General features: G+C 34.2%; 1 protein-coding gene across 2 annotated transcripts in view; it reads right to left on the bottom strand.

The window, feature by feature from the left end:
* Positions 1-18,346, bottom strand: part of HSD17B4 (hydroxysteroid 17-beta dehydrogenase 4) — a 127,945-nt gene that overhangs the window by 15,169 nt on the left and 94,430 nt on the right. For both annotated transcript variants that reach the window (XM_074200888.1, XM_074200889.1), the window contains exons 17-20: positions 13,340-13,405; positions 4,652-4,721; positions 1,869-1,975; positions 1,258-1,344 (exon numbers count right to left, since the gene is read on the bottom strand). In XM_074200888.1, the coding sequence (XP_074056989.1) occupies positions 1,258-1,344; positions 1,869-1,975; positions 4,652-4,721; positions 13,340-13,405 (330 nt within the window). The remainder of the gene's footprint in view (positions 1-1,257; positions 1,345-1,868; positions 1,976-4,651; positions 4,722-13,339; positions 13,406-18,346) is intronic.

Here is an 18,346-nt window from a genome sequence, read left to right as displayed (position 1 = left end):
TCCTAAGAAATTTCTCCTAGGAAGCTTTCATAGCAGGGAGTATATTTTTTTCATAGACACAAGTTTTGGCAGTTCCTACATGTATATATGTATATATACATACCTACATATAAAGGGTGTATATGTATATATGTGTGTGTGTGTGTGTGTGTGTGTGTGTGTGTGTGTGTGTTTTTAATAATTGGTCTCCCTATCTTGTTCATAAGTGCATCAGTCACTCATGGGCCCTATCCAACTGCTGAATATCACAGAAGCTTTGATCTCTTCCATTTCTGATCTAGTTCAGTTTGTCACTTCTTAGACAAGAGATAGGTTTCATGAGAGAGACTGGATAGGAGCTGAACACTAAGGGCAGGAATTATATGAGTTTGGGAAAAAAAACAAGGCACTACAGGGAGAAGGAAAAGTATTTTGCATAAAGACAAATGCAGAAGAAGTGTAACAAAAAAAAACTGGCAACTTTTTTCTTATCGTTGACTGTTTCATAAACGTCATCTGTATAGTGAAGTATTAGGAGACAGCAAGTAGTAACATGGCTTTGGTGACTGATTTAACTAAAAGAAAAGGTTAAAATGGCTCACAGAATTATTCTGCTATTGTGTGTGCTGGCCCAAGAAAGTTAAATTAAGTCAAAGATAAGATATTAAGGATGTAGGTACATAATCATATATTCTTTTTCACCTTAAAAAGTTAATAACTCAAAAATTTTATTTCTGTAAAATAATCATCTTCAAATGATTTAACACTTTCTGTCCTACTTAATTTTAGCATTCATTAAAAAAAATCAATGTGCTAGTCAAACATATCCGACAATAGAATAACAACACTAAATGAGATGACTACTGCAATTAATTTTTGAAAATATAGTAATGAGATTCAGTTTTTATTTAAATCTACTAACATGTACTTTCCACATCACAACTTTCCCTATCATGGTTTCAATATATTGTGGATGAGCTTAAGAAATTAAATGAGAATTTGGGGGGAGCTTGTAGAAGCTACAATTGACGCAAAAAAGTTAGCAAAGGGTTTAGAAACAAAAGTTTAGAAACTCACAAATGCATAAAATATATGTATAATATTATGTAATATCAACCCAAATTTTGCAATAAAGTACTATAAATACCCCATTAAAAAAAAAAACAAGAAAAAATTCAGACTTCTCTGCTACAAAGAGAGGGCCATTTTCCTGATCAAGGTGGCACACCTCTAACCCCTGCAAAGTGGAAGGGATAACTATAATACCATTGTGCTTACCTTGGTCTGAAAGTGAATTCTATTTCCTTCCTTCCACATTTCAGTTATTAGAGTTTGTCCTGGAAATACTGGTTTTGCAAAACGAGCCTGGAAAAAAATACTTCTTTCAAGTATTGCTTTAAAATATAAAATTTTGTTATTCCTAAGAAATAAACAAAGCATTTATTTAAGCCCTTACCATGTGCAGAGCACTGCATTAAGCACTGGGGACACCAAAAGAAAAGTAAAGCAATGCCCACTCTCAAGGAGCTCACATTCTAATGGGGGAGATCACATATAGAAAGTTCCAGTTGTAAATCAGATAAAAAAGTCTCTTTTGCACTTGTCATGTAGCAAAGCAGATGGTATTGTCTCTTCTTTAATGTCACTTCATTACTTACACAAAATTATATCAATTTAGGAAATTATGACTAAAAACATCACTGTCAACTGATACTTTTATATAAAGGACTTTATGAAATACAAAAATAAAAATGCTGATTGTGAAGTCTAAAATCATAAATGGGTAAACTATAGTATACAGCTCTATTTTTTGGAGACTTCTATTCTAAAAATAATGATCAAATGAAGTAATATTCAATTAATTATAAAAAAAACTACCAAAAAAGTACCTTAATTGCTTTGAATCTAGAAACATCATTATTTCCAAACTGCTGTAAAACGTGCCTAGCTGAAAATCCAAAAGAACAAAGGCCATGTAATATGGGTCTGTCAAAGCCTGTGGGGGAAAAAAAAACACTTATTTTAAAACAAACACAAATAAGTTTTAACCATAAGCACATAATCTGTGTTTCAAGTATATTAAAACAATTTTCTAAATTTTGTGTCTATTTTGCTTTTATCATTGTTTTAAAAAACCTTTTAAAACCTAAATTTTATCTCTGTGAGCTAGACTTTTCAAGAAATGGTTAAATTTCCATAGGAAAAGAATGTATGGAGTACTTCCAGAGTAGTCTAAAATTCCAATGGATCCATGATCTTATTGATGTGAATATCCCCTCAATGCTGATCATAACAAATGTATGACTGTCACACCTGTGCTGTTCTTATCTTTGAGGGTCCATTCCATATGTTAAGAGCATTCCTGGCTTTCTCTTGACATCACAAGGATATCAGTAGAATAAAAATACTAGTTAACAGAGCAATCAACTTGAGGATAAAGGTGAAATGGAACTGAGACAGGAAAGGGTTCTCATTAAAAATGCTTGTATTAAAAAGGACTTTCCCATAACCAGTGAAGTGAAAAATTATTGATAAAATGCTTGAGAAAACAAAATGCTTCAATCCTGTAACAGACAAGCAAATCAGACTCAAGCAGAAATATTCAGAAATTGTTAAGCCTATTTTTCTTGAAGGCTTGACTGCTTCTGTAGGTGATCAGATATACAGCAAATGTAAAATAGGGGATTAGGGTCTTAGTCTGTAATACCTTAGCATAGACTGCATAAAGGTGATCCCAAGTATTCAAAGAATGCATAGGCCACTAGATTATAAACTTTGGAATTATTAAGTTGGAAAGGTTCTGAGTAGGGATTCAGAGCAGACTGTCCATGATCTTCAAAGAAACTCATCATTTCTATCCCTAGAAATCCCCATAGTGCCTAGTATATCATAGGCACTAAAATCCAACTGCACAAATATTTATTAGCATTTTCTATATGTAGACTCAGAAACTCTATGAAAACAATTACAAAACATTTCTCATACAAATAAAATCAGATTTAAATAACTGAGCAAATATCAACTACTCATGGATTGGCTGAGCTAATATAATAAAAATGATAACTCTACCTAAAATTAAACTACTTATTTAGTGCCTTACCAATCAAAATTCCAAAAAATTTAATGAGTGAGAAAAAATTCTAAATAAATTAATATAGAGAATTAAAAAGTCAAGAATTTCCAGGGATTTAATGAAAAAAAGTGCAAAAGAAGGTGGCTTAGGACCTACCAGACCTAAAATTAATTATAAAGGCATCAGTCATCAAAATTGTCTGGTATTGGCTACAAAACAGAGTGGTGGATCAGTCAAATAGACTAGGTGGCAAAAGAGATAGCAGGAAATGATTATAGTAATCTGCTGTTTGATAAACCCAAAGAGTCCAGCTTCTGGGATAAAAACTCCTTCTCCTGATAAAAATCGTTGGGAAAATTAGAAGTTAGTATGACAGGAACTTGGATCAGACCAACATCTCACACATAAGATCAAAATGGATACAGGATTTAGACATAAAAGACATTATAAGCAAACTAGGAGATCAAGGAATAGTTTACTTTTCAGGTCTATGGAAAGGGAAGCAGTTTATGACCAGGGAAGAGATGGAGAACATCATTAAAAACAAACTAGATAATTTTGATTACATTAAAATTAAGAAACTTTTGCACAAACAAAACCACTGGAACAATTTATATTTCTGACAAATGACTTATTTCTAAAATATATAGAGAACTGAGTCAAATTTATTAAAAAAAAAAAAAAAAAGCCCTTCCCCAAATGACAAACGGTCAAAGGATATGCAGAGGCAATTTACAGATGAGAAAATCAAAGCGATCCATAGTCATATATGAAAAATTGCTCTAAATCATTACTTATTAGAGAAATGCAAATTAAAGCTTCTCTGAGGTACCACCTCACACTTCTCAGACTGGCCAATGTGATCAGAGAAGAAAATGATCAATGTTGGAAGGGATGTGGAAAATCTGTGACACTATTGCATTGCTGGTAGAGCTGTGAACTCATCCAACCTTTCTGGAGAACAATTTAGAATTATGCCCAAAGGGTAATAAAAATGTGCATACCCTTTGATCCAGCAGTACGACTACTGGGTCTATACCCTGAAAAGATCATAAAAAAGGGTAAAAACATCACTTGTACAAAAATATTCATAGCAGCCCTGTTGGGTTTTTTTTCATAGCAGCCCTGTTTGGTAGCAAAGAATTGGAAATTGAATGAACGTCCATCAATTGGGGAATGGCTGAACAAATTGCGGTACATATATGTGATGGAACATTGTTGTTCGATCAGAAACAAGAGATGGGAATTCAGAAAAGGCTGGAAGGATTTGCATGAACTGATGCTGAGTGAGATGAGCAGAACCAGAAAAACATTGTACACCCTAACAGCAAAATGGGGGTGATGATCAATCTTAATGGACTTGCTCATTCCTTCAGTGACAATTTTAGGGTATTTGCGATGGAGAATATCATATATATCCAAAGAAAACTGTGGAGTTTAATAAAAATTTTCATTTCCCTTTATATAAAGTATAGATCGAACTGTCTTATCTTTAAAATTTGACTCAAACTTTCAATCACAAAAAAACTTTTAAAATATGCCATTTTTATTTCTGAATTATTTTTTTTCATAAGTAAAATTAAATAAAGACTTGCTTGCCTCCAAGACTGGCAAAGTTAGGGTCAATGTGTAAAGGATTCCAATCTCCACTAAGCCGATATAAGACAGCCTGTGGGAAAAGAAATACTAAAAATTAATTACTAGTTTATATGTTCTTAAAAGAAATGGGAACTTCAACTATATAAGATCAAAAAAAGAAAAGAAAATACAGTTAAATATTTTAATACATCATAATCCTAAAATTAAAGTTTCTATACAGAATGTACGATATGCAAACTAAATATAAATTAAATGCTTGTTATAGCACCACTGAGTTTGGCTACACCAAAGAAATAGTTTTTTTTTAAGTCCAGAAAAAGCACCAAAAACTACATCTGGTCTAGGTAAGTCATCTTAACTCTCAAGAACAGATATTCATTGAAATGTCCTATTTTAAATGTTTGTGGTGATTTGAAGAAGACATATAACTTAACTAACTTGTTTAATGCAATATTGTAAATCAATTCAATAATAAATGTTGGCAGAGATAAATAGCAAAATGCTCTTTGTAAACATTTATTTTCTTATTCTATGAAAGACTGTGTATTAATTGGTCCTGAAAAATAATGAAACTGAGAGCCAAAAAGTTCACCATTCCTCATTTGCAATTCCTTTTTTCATTAATCTTTGACTATGCTTTCTGTTTACTTACAAGGAAAACTAAACTTAATAATCCTTAAATTAAAATCCTTTCTTTGCCACCTAGCAATCATGTGACTTAGATATCATATCTGAACCTCAGGTTCCCCAGCTGTAAAAAGGAATAATACTTGCACGAATTACCTCATGGAGTTGTCATAAGAATGAAATGAGATTAATATTTGTAAATTTTGTGCCTTTACATGAATGCATACTGCATATGGTTCTCTTTCCACATTTCAAAAAGTACTTACTCCAGTATATTAGGTTCAAGAAGAATACAAAGATTAGAGATGAAAAAGAACACCAGCTGGACAAGATGATGAAAAGTCTATTACTCATAAGATTGATTAAAGATGTAGCAAAAAAGACTTTAAAGGATATCAGGTCCAAATCTCTCAATTTACAAAAGAGGAAATTGAAGTTGAGAGAGGTTAGTGACTTGTCCAGGGTCATATAACTAGTATCTGTCTAAGGCAGGATTTGAACTCAGGTCTTCCTGACTTCAAGATAAATAACTCAACTCACTGTGCACTTATTTCCTTTTAATACTTAGCAATAGTTTCTATCATCTGTTAATTGCTGAGTTATAAGGACAACAAAAAAAATAGTCCCTTCCTCTTCAATTTGGAGACCAACATGCACTTAGAAACTAAACTAAAATTATATTCAGAGTAATTCCCTAGAGAAGGGCATTAGCAGCTTGGGATGAAAAGTGGGGAAAGTAAATTAGAAGAGGCCTCCTTATGTAAGAAAATGTAGCTGTTCTGATCTTTAAAGAAAGTTAGGGGTTTTTATGAGGCAAAAGCAAGGAGAGAGTACATCTTTTTGTTTTAAAAAAATGCTATTTGATTTGTTGGAAACTGAGCAACTAAAGATGTACCATAATTTTGATTTTTAAAACTAAAATTTATGGGAAACAGGTAATTTAAGCACTTTACCTGTACATTCACTTGTTACTTCTTAGTTCTGCCTCAAAACTTATTTTCTTCCTCATTAATTATTCCCTTAGGCTTTCCATAACTACCAGCTTTTTTTGTTTTGTTTTGTGAAGCATTGAAATAAAGTAGTTAACTCAGCATTTTTAGATCTCCTAGTCATATCTATTATTGACATCTCTTTCCTGTGAAGTGGAAGAAAAATAATTGAATTCTCTACAACTTACAATAAAACATACTTTGGTTCTTTAGGTTTTTTTCTCATTTTAATAGGTCATTGGACTAAAGTGATTTCTGTAAGTTATTATCATTATTACTGATAACAATTTCACCTTCCTTTATATATTCCACATATAAAACACTGATTTGGGTACAAGAGTGGATATAAGAGAAGTATAAGATTGGTCCTAGCCCTCTTCCCAAGGAATAATGATAAAATACCAATGAACTGTGGGGAAAAATAAAATATTAAGAGATCACTTCAGAATGGAAGTCAAAAAAAAAGATCTTCGGAATGGGGGCTTGAGCTGAGACAAGAAACCAAGGGAGATTTAGATAATGGGGAAGGAATTCCAGGTGGTGGGAAATCATCGTGTCTGAAAAAATAAAAATAGGAAAGACATAAGTTTTAGGGGGAAGGGAGGTTAGGAGAAAAGGTAGTCAAGATAGGTCAGAATAGAGGGTTTGCACAGAGTTCAGATAACTGTGGAGGCCTTAAATGTAAGGAGTTTGGACTATTCTGTTCAATATCATTCAAGATGTTTAATTAAAAGAATGGCATGATCAATTCATTTTTAAGCATTTCACTTTAAGCAATTCATTTTAAGCATCTACTATGTGCAAGATGATATGCAAAGCACTATTTTTAAGAAGATTACTTAGGAATGAGGTATAAGATTGATTGGAGCAGGGAAAGACCTTAAATAAAGAAACAAGTTAGAAGGGTATTACAATTGTTTTTCAGTCACTTTCCAATAGTATCTGACTTGATAACCCTATTTGGGATTTTCTTGGCAAAGATTCTAGAGTAATTTGCCAATTCCTTCTCCAGCACATTTTACAAATGAGGAAACTGAGGCAAACAGGCATAAATAACTTGCTCACAGTCACACAGTTAATAAGGATATAAAGCCAGAATGGAACTGAAAAATAAGTATTTCTGACTCTAGGCCTGGTGCCACCTCGCTGCAAATACAGTAATATATGAGTTAGAATTATAAGGGACAAAAGAAGTAAAGAACAGTTGCCAGGAACTGGAAAAGGCTGGGGATGGGATGGGAAAGAGGAAGTGAGGAAAAGGAGAATCAAAGAAGATTCAATACAATTCAAATTATTTGATAGAAAATTAAATAATTATTTCTCCAGAACATTATGATAAAGCCAGTACTCAAAACAGGAAGTTTTCTAAGAGGCATGTGAAGACCAGATTGGTGGAATTCTAAAATGCATATTAAATATCTCCTAAGTTGGAGGGTAGGACATTGAAAAAAAAACAAGCAAGCAAAGGAAGAAAAAAAGGATCAATGGTTACTAAAAATGCATTGAAGACAGCAGAAGGCTATTCAGAAAGGAACACAGACAAGTAGGACAGTGATAAAATATCCATGCCAAATTTGAAATCTAATTTTTTTTTTTAGGTTTTTGCAAGGCAATGGGGTTAAATGGCTTGCCCAAGGCCACACAGCTAGGTAATTATTAAGTGTCTGAGGCTGGATTTAAACTCAGGAACTCCTGACTCCAGGGCCAGTGCTCTATCCCCTATGCCACCTAGCCACCCCGAAATCTAATTTTTAAAAAATATGTACAAAATAAAGATTTAGCTTCATATAAATTCCTTTTTTTCTTCTTTGTATACTGAAATGTTTTTATTTGTTGATGGCTTGTTAAGTTCATAATAATTAAAAAAACCTAAAAAAGAAAAAGTAAACCAGATCCTTCTTGCCAAAAAGGGAATATAATCTTCCCAGTAACTAACTCTTACTAACTCTTGCTAACTCTTATAGGATAGTGATCATCCTTTCTCCATCTTTTATGTATTTTCCCTTTCCCATACTAATGTAATGCTGGACTCACTAAAGTCTCATCATCAACCGCTGGGTGATAGGACTTGGGACTTGAAGTCCTTACCAAGTTCTATCACTTAAGATGCCTATGAAAGGAAACATGCCAAACAAATTCTAACAAATACATTCAGTCCAATTGAGAAAGGAGATAATTTGAGAAAAATCCTCTTTCTATAGAGGATGTGAAATTATACTTACATTATAGAGTATACATTTGTTTCATTATACCCTAGGGATACAAGTATACTGTATCCCTTATTTTATTTATTCCTTTATTTTCTAACTGTAAAGATGAATTGAAATTGCTTAGGAAAATATTTCTTCTCTTTAGCACCTTAATAAATATTTAAAAGTAGACCCATAGGGCCTTTTGAACAAAAAGAATAAATGCATATACCTAAAGAAACTCCTATGAAATAGTGAGGTATAACAAGAGAACCTCTATCAGGGACCTTAAGAAATATTAGTGGACTAATGTAGAGTTGTCTTTCCCTTTCTCTTGTTTTATACAATGCAAGGTAAAAAAACATGCAATTTGTAATCATCCTAATTCCTCTTGGCTCAGGAAATTGTATTTTTAATTGCCAGTAGAGATAAATCCTGAAAATGCAAAATTTACGCATCTCAGAGGGAAACTACAAAATATAATGAACTTCCAGAGATGTGCTATTATTAGGTACTCATTCACTACATTATCTCAGAAGCAGTAAGAGTTGTATTCTCTGCATGCTAAATCATCTAGATGCATTAAAGAATAAACTTCTATTCTCTCAAAATGGATCTACTTCTTTCCTTACAAGGCTCTAGCAGATTGTTTGCACGCTCTTACAAATTTGCTAGTAGCAATGCTACATTGTCTCAATTAAGAAACAAACTATTCATGTTACAGTATATATAGCTTCTAAGGCTGCTCCTATCCTCTCAATCAATAAGCTTTTATTATTTATGTATTATTTATTATTAAGCACTTACTATGTATTAAGTGCTAAGAATGCAAAATGAGGCAAAAGACAGTCCCTGCCCTCAAGGAGCTTACAATTTATTTGGGAGACTTTATACAAATAAATATATATATACAAAGCAGAATAGATAGGAAATAATAATAGAGGGGAAAGCATTGAAATTGATAAGGATTAGGAAGGCTTCCTGTGGAAGGTGGGATTTTAATTGGGAGTTAAGGAAGCCAAGTGAATCAGAGCAAAAGGAAAGAAGTCTCCTATCTCAAGTCCCAGGTATGGGAGGATAGCTAAAGAGTAAATTTATGTGTTTCCAGGCAGGGAAATATAATTCTTTTTTATCCCCCAAGAGGAAGAAAGACAAGCAACATTGGATTTTATCTTTTTTCCCCATATATAATTTCTACTGCTTTCTTAAAATTAAACACAGTATCAGTTGCCTAATTATTCGTCCTTTCTCTCTTTACATAAATGTCATGCTTGCATGGTTAAATAAAGCTTATGTAAGCTTTACACTTTAATTCAGTGCAAAACTCAGAAGTAAAAGTCAGAAGCAAAAATTAGGACAAATGTATTTCAACTTCAGAAATTCATATTTACTTTTGTTTGGGGATGTAAACCACAAGTGTGTGTAGAATAAAACCAAAGAATACTCAGGAATAAATACTTTCATTCCAAGAGTGGACAAAGGAACAATTAAGTTTAGATAATTCAGATCTACCTTTTGCTAACTTGCCATACATTTCAACAATATATAGAGAAAAACCACTACAGGAAAATGAATAATTAGAGCCCTAAGTCCCAAACTTTATAAAGTGTGTTAAAGGAGGAAGGAAAAAGCCTTTTATCTGAAAATATTTCCTCTACAATGCTGCCATAGTATCTGAAATTAAGACTGGAGTCATTACTTTGAGTTATGCTGTTGCTCCCACAAAGATCCCTATTAAAATGCAACTATGTTACCTAGGAAGGGTATTTCATTAAAAATTTGTCAGTCATGAACAATTAATAGGGTATTATAGAGTATTGGATTCATAACAAGCAGAGTACGATGAGATCTTAATACATTGGGACACAGGGCAGAAATGAAGATGGAAAGGGAATGAAAGATTTCTTCAGTGTAAAGTTCTGAGCAAACATAAAGCACTAGGTGCTTACTATAAAGAAAATGTCTGTTTCACAATTTTACCAGGGAAAATTTGGGGGTGTAAAGTTTTTAGATTTGGAGGGTCTAATAATCCTTGCTGTTGTTTGTCCTCTATTCGCAAAGAAGATCATGACAACAGGGATGTCATGACAAGCACATGAATTGGATTTGAGTGAGGAGGTGTTGTGTTGTTACCAGTCTCACTTTCTCCTCCAGATTCATCTGGATCCATCTGGAGATGGCAATCAGGGTTAAGTGATTTGCCTAAGGACACACAGCTATTAAGTGGCAAGCATCTAAGGGTGGATTCAAACTTCCTTCCTCCTGACTCTAGGAGGATTCCTCCAGAAACAGAGGATTAGATTTTAAATAAGAAAAATTGGGTTTGAATCCCAATCCTGTTCTGTACCACCTCTGTGACACTTGAAAAGTCTTACTTAACTTTTCTTGGCCCCAGTTTCTTGATTTATAAAATGACAGGGTTGAACTAAATGATCTTCTAAGAACATGGAAAGTACTATGGGTACCGTGTGAAAACTAGCTCACAGATGGCAAATAATAATTTCATATTGAAAATTTTGGCCAAATTTATTTTAATTTATTTATCTGGAATAGATGACACTGGAAGGAAAAGATATCTAGCAAATGCAGAAGCTTCTGAGAGGCAGCCAAAAAAGAGTTGTCCTCAGGCTCTGAAAGACCTAGATTCTAGTCCCACCTCTTATTCATACCAGTTAAGTCATTTTATATCTCAGTTAGTTAAAAGTTGCAGAGTAAGTACCAATCCAAGAGATCATTTCTTAATGAGGAGTTTCCTATACCAATATAATCATGGCTCTAGTAAGAAAAACAAACAAAAAATGAGAAATTCATAACAATAAAAATTTCTGACACTTGTGAAAAATGATCCAATAAAACTTTTGATGTTTTCAGAACTTTAAAAAATCTGTCAGAAGTCTCATTTCATAGGGACAATTATGAGTTTGTGGAGACAACACGGTTTACTCAGTAAGATCAGTTTTATTAATCAATTATTTTTTATTATTATGTGTCTCTTTTGGGCAGGCACTGAGCTAGGCCCTGATGAGTGGGATAAAGTCTGAGATTTCTTCAGCAGAATATTATAGATTGGAAAATAGTTAACTATGTGCCCCTCTTTCCCTGACAAACAATTTCTGGGATACTGGTGAAGAGTCAATTGACCCCACCTTATCTGTTGAAGTCTGGATGTCCATTCAATTCCTGGGGCTGAAGAGATATTCTGGTTTTTGTTTGAATTATATGTTCTTTTCTTTGGATTAATTTATGTGTCTAGATTGTGAAGACCACATTTCTCATTAATAAGGGTAGGTCAGTGGGAGGTGGGTTGCATTAGGATAAATGTGATTCTTGGGTTTTTTGCTTTTGCCTCAATGTCTGTAATTGATTGGGGTCCGTTCCTCCAGAAACAAATAAAACTTTCTCTTCATACCTTGAGAGATCTCCAAAATTTATTTAAGTGGCATTTGTCCCACACACTGGGAAGCACAATTAAATTATAATCACTATACTCAATGAGCTTACATTCATTCCAGAAGATATCTACATATATTGCTCTGCTGGAAATTACTTCTTAAAAAATACTTGTAAACAAGACTTGCTTGATTTGTTAGCCTTGAAAGGGAGGCAGAGAATGGAGGATACAGAGGAGAAGATCAGAGAGAAAAATCAGGATACTGTTAGAATAACACATCCCTTGATCTAGACAGGAAGGGATAGAACGAAGAGATTGTTCTGTTGGTTTTCCTATTAGTGACAAAGTAAATTAATTTTATAAAATTTCCCTTTTTTTATTAAAAACAAAACATGGACATTTCAATATACAAAGAAAAACAAAAGATGGTTATTATATGTAAAATGGTGAGTTTATGTTATATGCATGTTTTTAAAGAGAGGTTTTGAAAGAAAACTCAAAAGGACTAAGTCACCAGCTAGAAAGAGAAAAGAAACAATAAATTAAGCAAGGATAATAGAAAATGATGCCATCAGAGACAAGAAAACTAAAAGGGGCAACTTTCTGTTAGAAAAAAAGATGATGAGCTCAAATTGAAGTATGTTACATATAAATAATTAATAGAGTTGGGAACAAGGGATAGGAGCTCAGGTGAGAGAATCAGAATGAAGGCATAAAGTAAGAATTATCATCAGAGTTAATGGCAGAAGCCCTACCAAAATAATTAACTAAGGGGAAAAATTAAGAAAAAAGAATAGAGTCAAACAAATCTTAGAGACTCCCATAATTATGAAGAAAGTGAACCAGTAAAGAGAAATTCAAGGAGAGGGTGATAAACAATTAATTTCAGTTTTAAATTTAGGAAAAGGGTTCCTAACCAGGAAACTGATTTTTTTTAATTACAAATGTATTACAATATAATTTGCTTCCTTTGTAATCCTATATATTTTATTTTATGAATTAAAAAATATTATTTTGCAAAGGAGTCCCTAGGCTTCCCTGGACTGCTAAAGGTCCAAGACATTAAAAGGTGAAGTCTTTGTCTAGTCGAGGAAAATAAGGACAGAGCAAAAGCTACTGGATTAAACAAGAAGGCTATCACTGGTGAACTTCAATCAGTTCTTCTGATAAAGAGGTGGGCAGCAGAAACCATACTGTATAGGGTTAAGGACTAATAAAACTATGGAAGAAATGGAAGTAGAGGGTCTAGCAAAAAATATGACAGGAAAAAGGCAAGGAAAATATTAGTATGTTGGGGCATTAGAGTGGGGGCAGTCAAGCTAAAGCTTACTGCTTTTTTTCATTTGAAATTCTACTTGAAGAAATATGGGAAAGGTCTAACAAAGAATACAATATAACATATTAGAGAAAGGAAAGAAATGAAAAACCTCAGCAAGAAGTTTCTATTAAAACAAATGATGTAAATTTTCATATACTCAAAATGAAATCTTACTTGATTGAGTGAGGTGGTGTCTGTAACTACAGCATCAGGTGATCTCTTTGGTAGTGGCACAGTGACCTGAAAGAAAAATATAATGAAACATCAAAACATTAAAAATTCTTAAATACTAATGCAGTATGTAAAAAAAAAAAAAACAGAGACAGCACAGAGTAATAGAAAACTGGCTTTGGAGTCAGGAAAATCTGAGGTGGAAATCAGGAAAATCTGGGTTCAAGTCCCAATCCTGATGTATCCTAGTTTAGAAAAATCACTTAACCTCTCCCAGTACTTCTGACAATTCTCTATAACTGTAAATTATAGAACAAAAATCTGTTTCTATGATAAAAGTTGCATCATAAACTCCCTTCACTAATTAAACTATAACTTTGAGCAAAAAAATATTTTAAGTAATAATAACTCACATCTGCATATCACTTTAACAATGTAAAGATATGTTTCTCAAAATAATTTAAGAGATGCACAGTACAGTGTACTAGAATTCACAACATGTGAGTTTTAATCCTACCTCAGAAGTTTAGTATTGTATGACTGAGCAAATCTCTTAACTTCAGTGCCCTCAGGCACCTCTCTGAGACTAAAATGCAAGCAGATTCTGACTGAAAGTGAGGAGTGTATAACAAAGAAATCACAAGTCAAAAAAGATATGCATATATGCAAACATAATGTCTTAATTTAGCCTGAGGTGGACACTAGCTAGAGGCATTTGGTTCTTTAATCCAAAAATAAAAGAACTAGGAATTCATCAAGAGGAGAGAAGGTGAAAAGAAATTGTCCACAGGTCTAGGTCCCTGGGAGAACTGGGAGGAGGAGAAAAGATGAACCAACACTAAAACCTAAGGGAGGGGCAGCTAGGTGGCTTAATGGATAAAGCACTAGCCTTGGAGTCAGGAGTACCTGGGTTCAAAATCTGGTCTCAGACACTTAATAATCACCTAGCTGTGTGGCCTTGGGCAAGCCACTTAACCCCATTTGCCTTGCAAAAAAAAAAAAAAACCTAAGGGAACTAAACTCATTGAGCAAGATGAATTTTTAGGAAACTATTCCCTCAAATTCAGCTCATCTTCTTCTATATTCAGTATTTAGCTTTTCCTGAATCTAACTCTGTTGGTTTGGTTCATCTCCCAGTGTACAGGCAAATGTTTTTGTCTTTGCCCTTTTCAGGGTTCAGCATTTGCTAATCTGGTATATGATGTATTTCTGCTCATTTGTCCCACTGTTGCCCTCAGAATATATACCACAGCAATTTGCAGCAGGAAAAGCAGAGGCCTTCAAATCAAAGAATCATACATATGCACAAAATCTATATAAGATTGTTTACTGCCATAAAGAAGGTGGAGGGAAGGAAAGGTGGTAGAAAAATGTGGAACTCAAAAACTTGCAAACGAATGAATATTAAAATTTATCTTTGTACGTAATTGGAAAAAAAAGTAGTTTAAAACTACAAAGAAATTTAAAAGTCACTAAATATATTCTCAATTTACAAATGGGTAAAATGAGACCCCAGGGAGTTTAAGTAACTTTGTCAAAAATCACACAGACAGGAAGTAGCAGAATTAGAATTTGAACCCAGACACTCAGACCCCAAATCCAACACCTTCCCTTGCTCATGACCTGGATCCACACCCACATCCTCTGGATATGCAATAATATCTTTTGCTTCTGGGTAAGAATTAATTAAGAAAAGTCAAAATCAAAGTAGATCCTATTTGTTCTACTGAAGAAGGAAAAGAGGTCTAACTAAGTACTCTGGGAAAAGGAAAGTCTCAGTAACTCAACAAATATGAGGAATTTCCATCAGAGGTAAAGTAGGTGGGAAGAAATCTTTCCAAGACAGCAAATATAATATGCAATGCAAATAATTGAAAATTAGATTCCATGAAATATTTTACTATATCAAAAACTGAACAGTTTAACAACTAGGCCTGACAAGTCTGTATTTCAGTAAAGTATTTGTCATCCATTCTAGTCTGTCTAGACATTTATGTGTCCTGAAACTGATACCCAGCATTAACATTCTTGTTGGGTATAAAGAAAAAATTCCTAACAATTAGAGCAGTCAAAAATATGGAATTGTCTCCCTCAAAAGGGAGCAGATTACCAATTAGACAGGATCACCATCTCTACAATCCCTTGCAATAACATAAAGATATAATCCTACACAGCTTCTTCCAGAACAGGAATATTCATTAACATTCCTGTTGGGTCAGAACCTGAGAGGGCAACTTCCTAACACAAAGGAGGACAGAACCTTCTAGAGTTTGGGTTTTTTTGCAAGGCAAATGGGGTTAAGTGGCTTGCCCAAGGCCGCACAGCTAGGTAATTATTAAGTGTCTGAGATAGGATTTGAACCCAGGTACTCCTGACTCCAGGCTGGTGCTTTATCCACTGCACCACCTAGCCACCCGACAGAACCTTCTTAACCATATGGACCCTGAGAGAAGGGAACAATTTCTTCTTACTTAAAAGGAATTATTTCAAATTGGATGTTCCAGAGACATCTTGAACTCAACCTGTCTTAAATCAGAACTCATGATCTTTTCCCAAAAACTCTGCTCTCATCCAAACTTTCTTATTTTTGTCAAAGGCACTGCCATTCTTTCAGTCTCCTAAGTTTATAACCTTGGCATTATTCTTGAATTCTTTCTCTCCTTCACCCCATATATACAATCAACTGCCAAACCTTTGCATTTCTATCTTCATAACATCTTTCATGTCCTCTCACACAGTCACCTTAATTCAGGACCTCATTACTTCCTGCCTATATTATTGCAATGGACTCCTGTCTAAAGTCTCCCTACTCCAGTCTATCCTACATATTGCCACAAAAATGATTTTCCTTAAATAGTTTGATTATGTCACTGCCTTAATTCAATAAATTCCTATTGCTTCTTTAATTCTTAAAACTAAAAATTCCTCTTTCTATAAGTTTTTCCACAACCTGGCCTCAGTCTTCTCTTTTCAGCCTTGATAGTCCACTTCTGACACTTTAATTGCTGTCATTTTCTGTTCCTCACACCCAACACTCATATCTCAATACCTTTTAGCAACCTTCCTCCATTCTGGAATGCCCTCCTTACTTACCCCCATCTCATAGACTCCCTGTCTCCCCTTCAAAGTCAAGCAGTTCAAGCTCCACCTTCCACATGAAGTCTTTTTTCCAGATTTCCAGTTACTAATGCTTTTCTTCTCAAACTGCTTTGTACATAACTACTTCATATTTATTTGTATTTGCTCTCTTCATATTTACTTTCGTAGATACTTACATATGTGTCCTCTCTGGCTTCCTCATTAGAATATAAATCTCTTCCAACTAGAGATTGTTTCATTGACTATATTTGTTTCTCAGGTATCTAGCACAGTTCCTGACACATACTTAACTATTGATAGATTCTCCCAAATTGTTACCTGCTTTTATAGCTTTCAACTTGGATAGATACAATTTCTAATACAGATAGCACGGTATTCACTCTTAGAAAAGTAGAGCTGAGAAGGGTTACATGACTACATGTGGGACCTAGTTTAACCATAAATTTAGGCAGTTCCTAGACTTTGGGCCCCGAATCAGAATTTCTTACTGTCACTCTTGGCTTGCATCTCCCTGAGAAGGGAACAACAAACTGGCCCTATTTCTACTCTCTCCTGCCTACTTGCTGTCAAAACAAAAAGAGTCTAGTGGTCTGTTCCTACCCTTGCTTTCTAGCTTTGCTGCTAGGAAGGGATTCTAAGAGCTGTTTCTGTTTTTCTCTCTTTTCTTTCTGGTGGTCCTGGAAAGGTAGGATCATCCCTCCTAATTTTGCTTGCTAACCTAATGCTACTCTTTCTGGAGTTAAGCCAAATAGTAGAGAGCTGACTTTTTTCTCCAGCTCTCTTCAACATCTTCCTCTCCTCCATTAGCTGGTACTTAAGTCTACCATACATAAAGGCAGACTTTGAAGAAGTGATCAAATGTGATCTTTTAGAAGAATGCTTCTATGACTTATATTTAGGATCATTTTTGTTAAAGGTCATATTTTTATTAACTAGAACTCATTGCTGATATATTTGTATCTTATTTAAAGATTCCCCTTGTGAAGAGTAAAAATTCCAAGAGACAAAGTTTCAGATAATAAAAATCAATTTATTAAATAGATTAGTCAATAATCAATAAATTAAGGGTCATGATTTCTCTTGGTAATCAAAGATGCCAAGGGAGACTCTGAAACACCTTAAATCAGTGTGTTCTTTTTTAGAGGGAATTCCCTGACAAGTGAAACTTAAATCTGATTGATGAACATTTACTGAAGAGATAGACTAAAAATTCTCAGTCCTTCCCAATCAAATTCTTATACAGGGGTGGGGGGGAGTGGTCATGACTATATCAAAAAGGCAAGGAGGGTTAAGAATGTGGCCTGGTCATAAGGTATGAGCTCCCTTCAGCAACCTGGGGACCCATCAGGTTCTCTCTAGTCTGGTTTCTTCTTCATGAGTTAAGTCACCCTAAACTCTAATGAAAGAGAGCAAGAACAGGAGCTTTTATTCTCAGGGAAGGACCAAGAACAAAACTGGATCCCATCCTGCAGACAAAATTCAGATTTCTAATTGGATGAGGTCCTGCTCAGATACCTGGAGAAAAGGTATTATGCTTCTGATATTCTTTATCAGTGAGAGGTTTCTCTCTAAGCTAGCCTTCTGAACAACAAAAGGAATATTACAAATCATGATTAATAATCAAATAGCACAGCATTGGAAACTAATTTCTCTCACCCTAATGATTCACAGCCCATATGCATGACTGTTCACCTTATGGTATAGTATAATTACTGAGTTAAAGGTTATCTGGAGTCCATATTTGTATTATCTCCACTTCTTTCTCTGGAGTAAATCTGTATAGTTATTTGGTGGGTTTAGCTTTGATGCTAAAACCAAGGCCAAAGACTGCAAGAGTCTTGGAACTTCAATAGATTTAGGGGGTGCAGAACGTGTAGAAGGGAGTATCCCCAGTTCAGCAGGCTCATTAAC

The sequence above is a fragment of the Macrotis lagotis genome, chromosome X, assembly GCF_037893015.1.
Source record: "Macrotis lagotis isolate mMagLag1 chromosome X, bilby.v1.9.chrom.fasta, whole genome shotgun sequence".
Taxonomy (NCBI): domain Eukaryota; kingdom Metazoa; phylum Chordata; class Mammalia; order Peramelemorphia; family Peramelidae; genus Macrotis; species Macrotis lagotis.
This window is presented reverse-complemented; position numbering and strand designations above follow the sequence as displayed.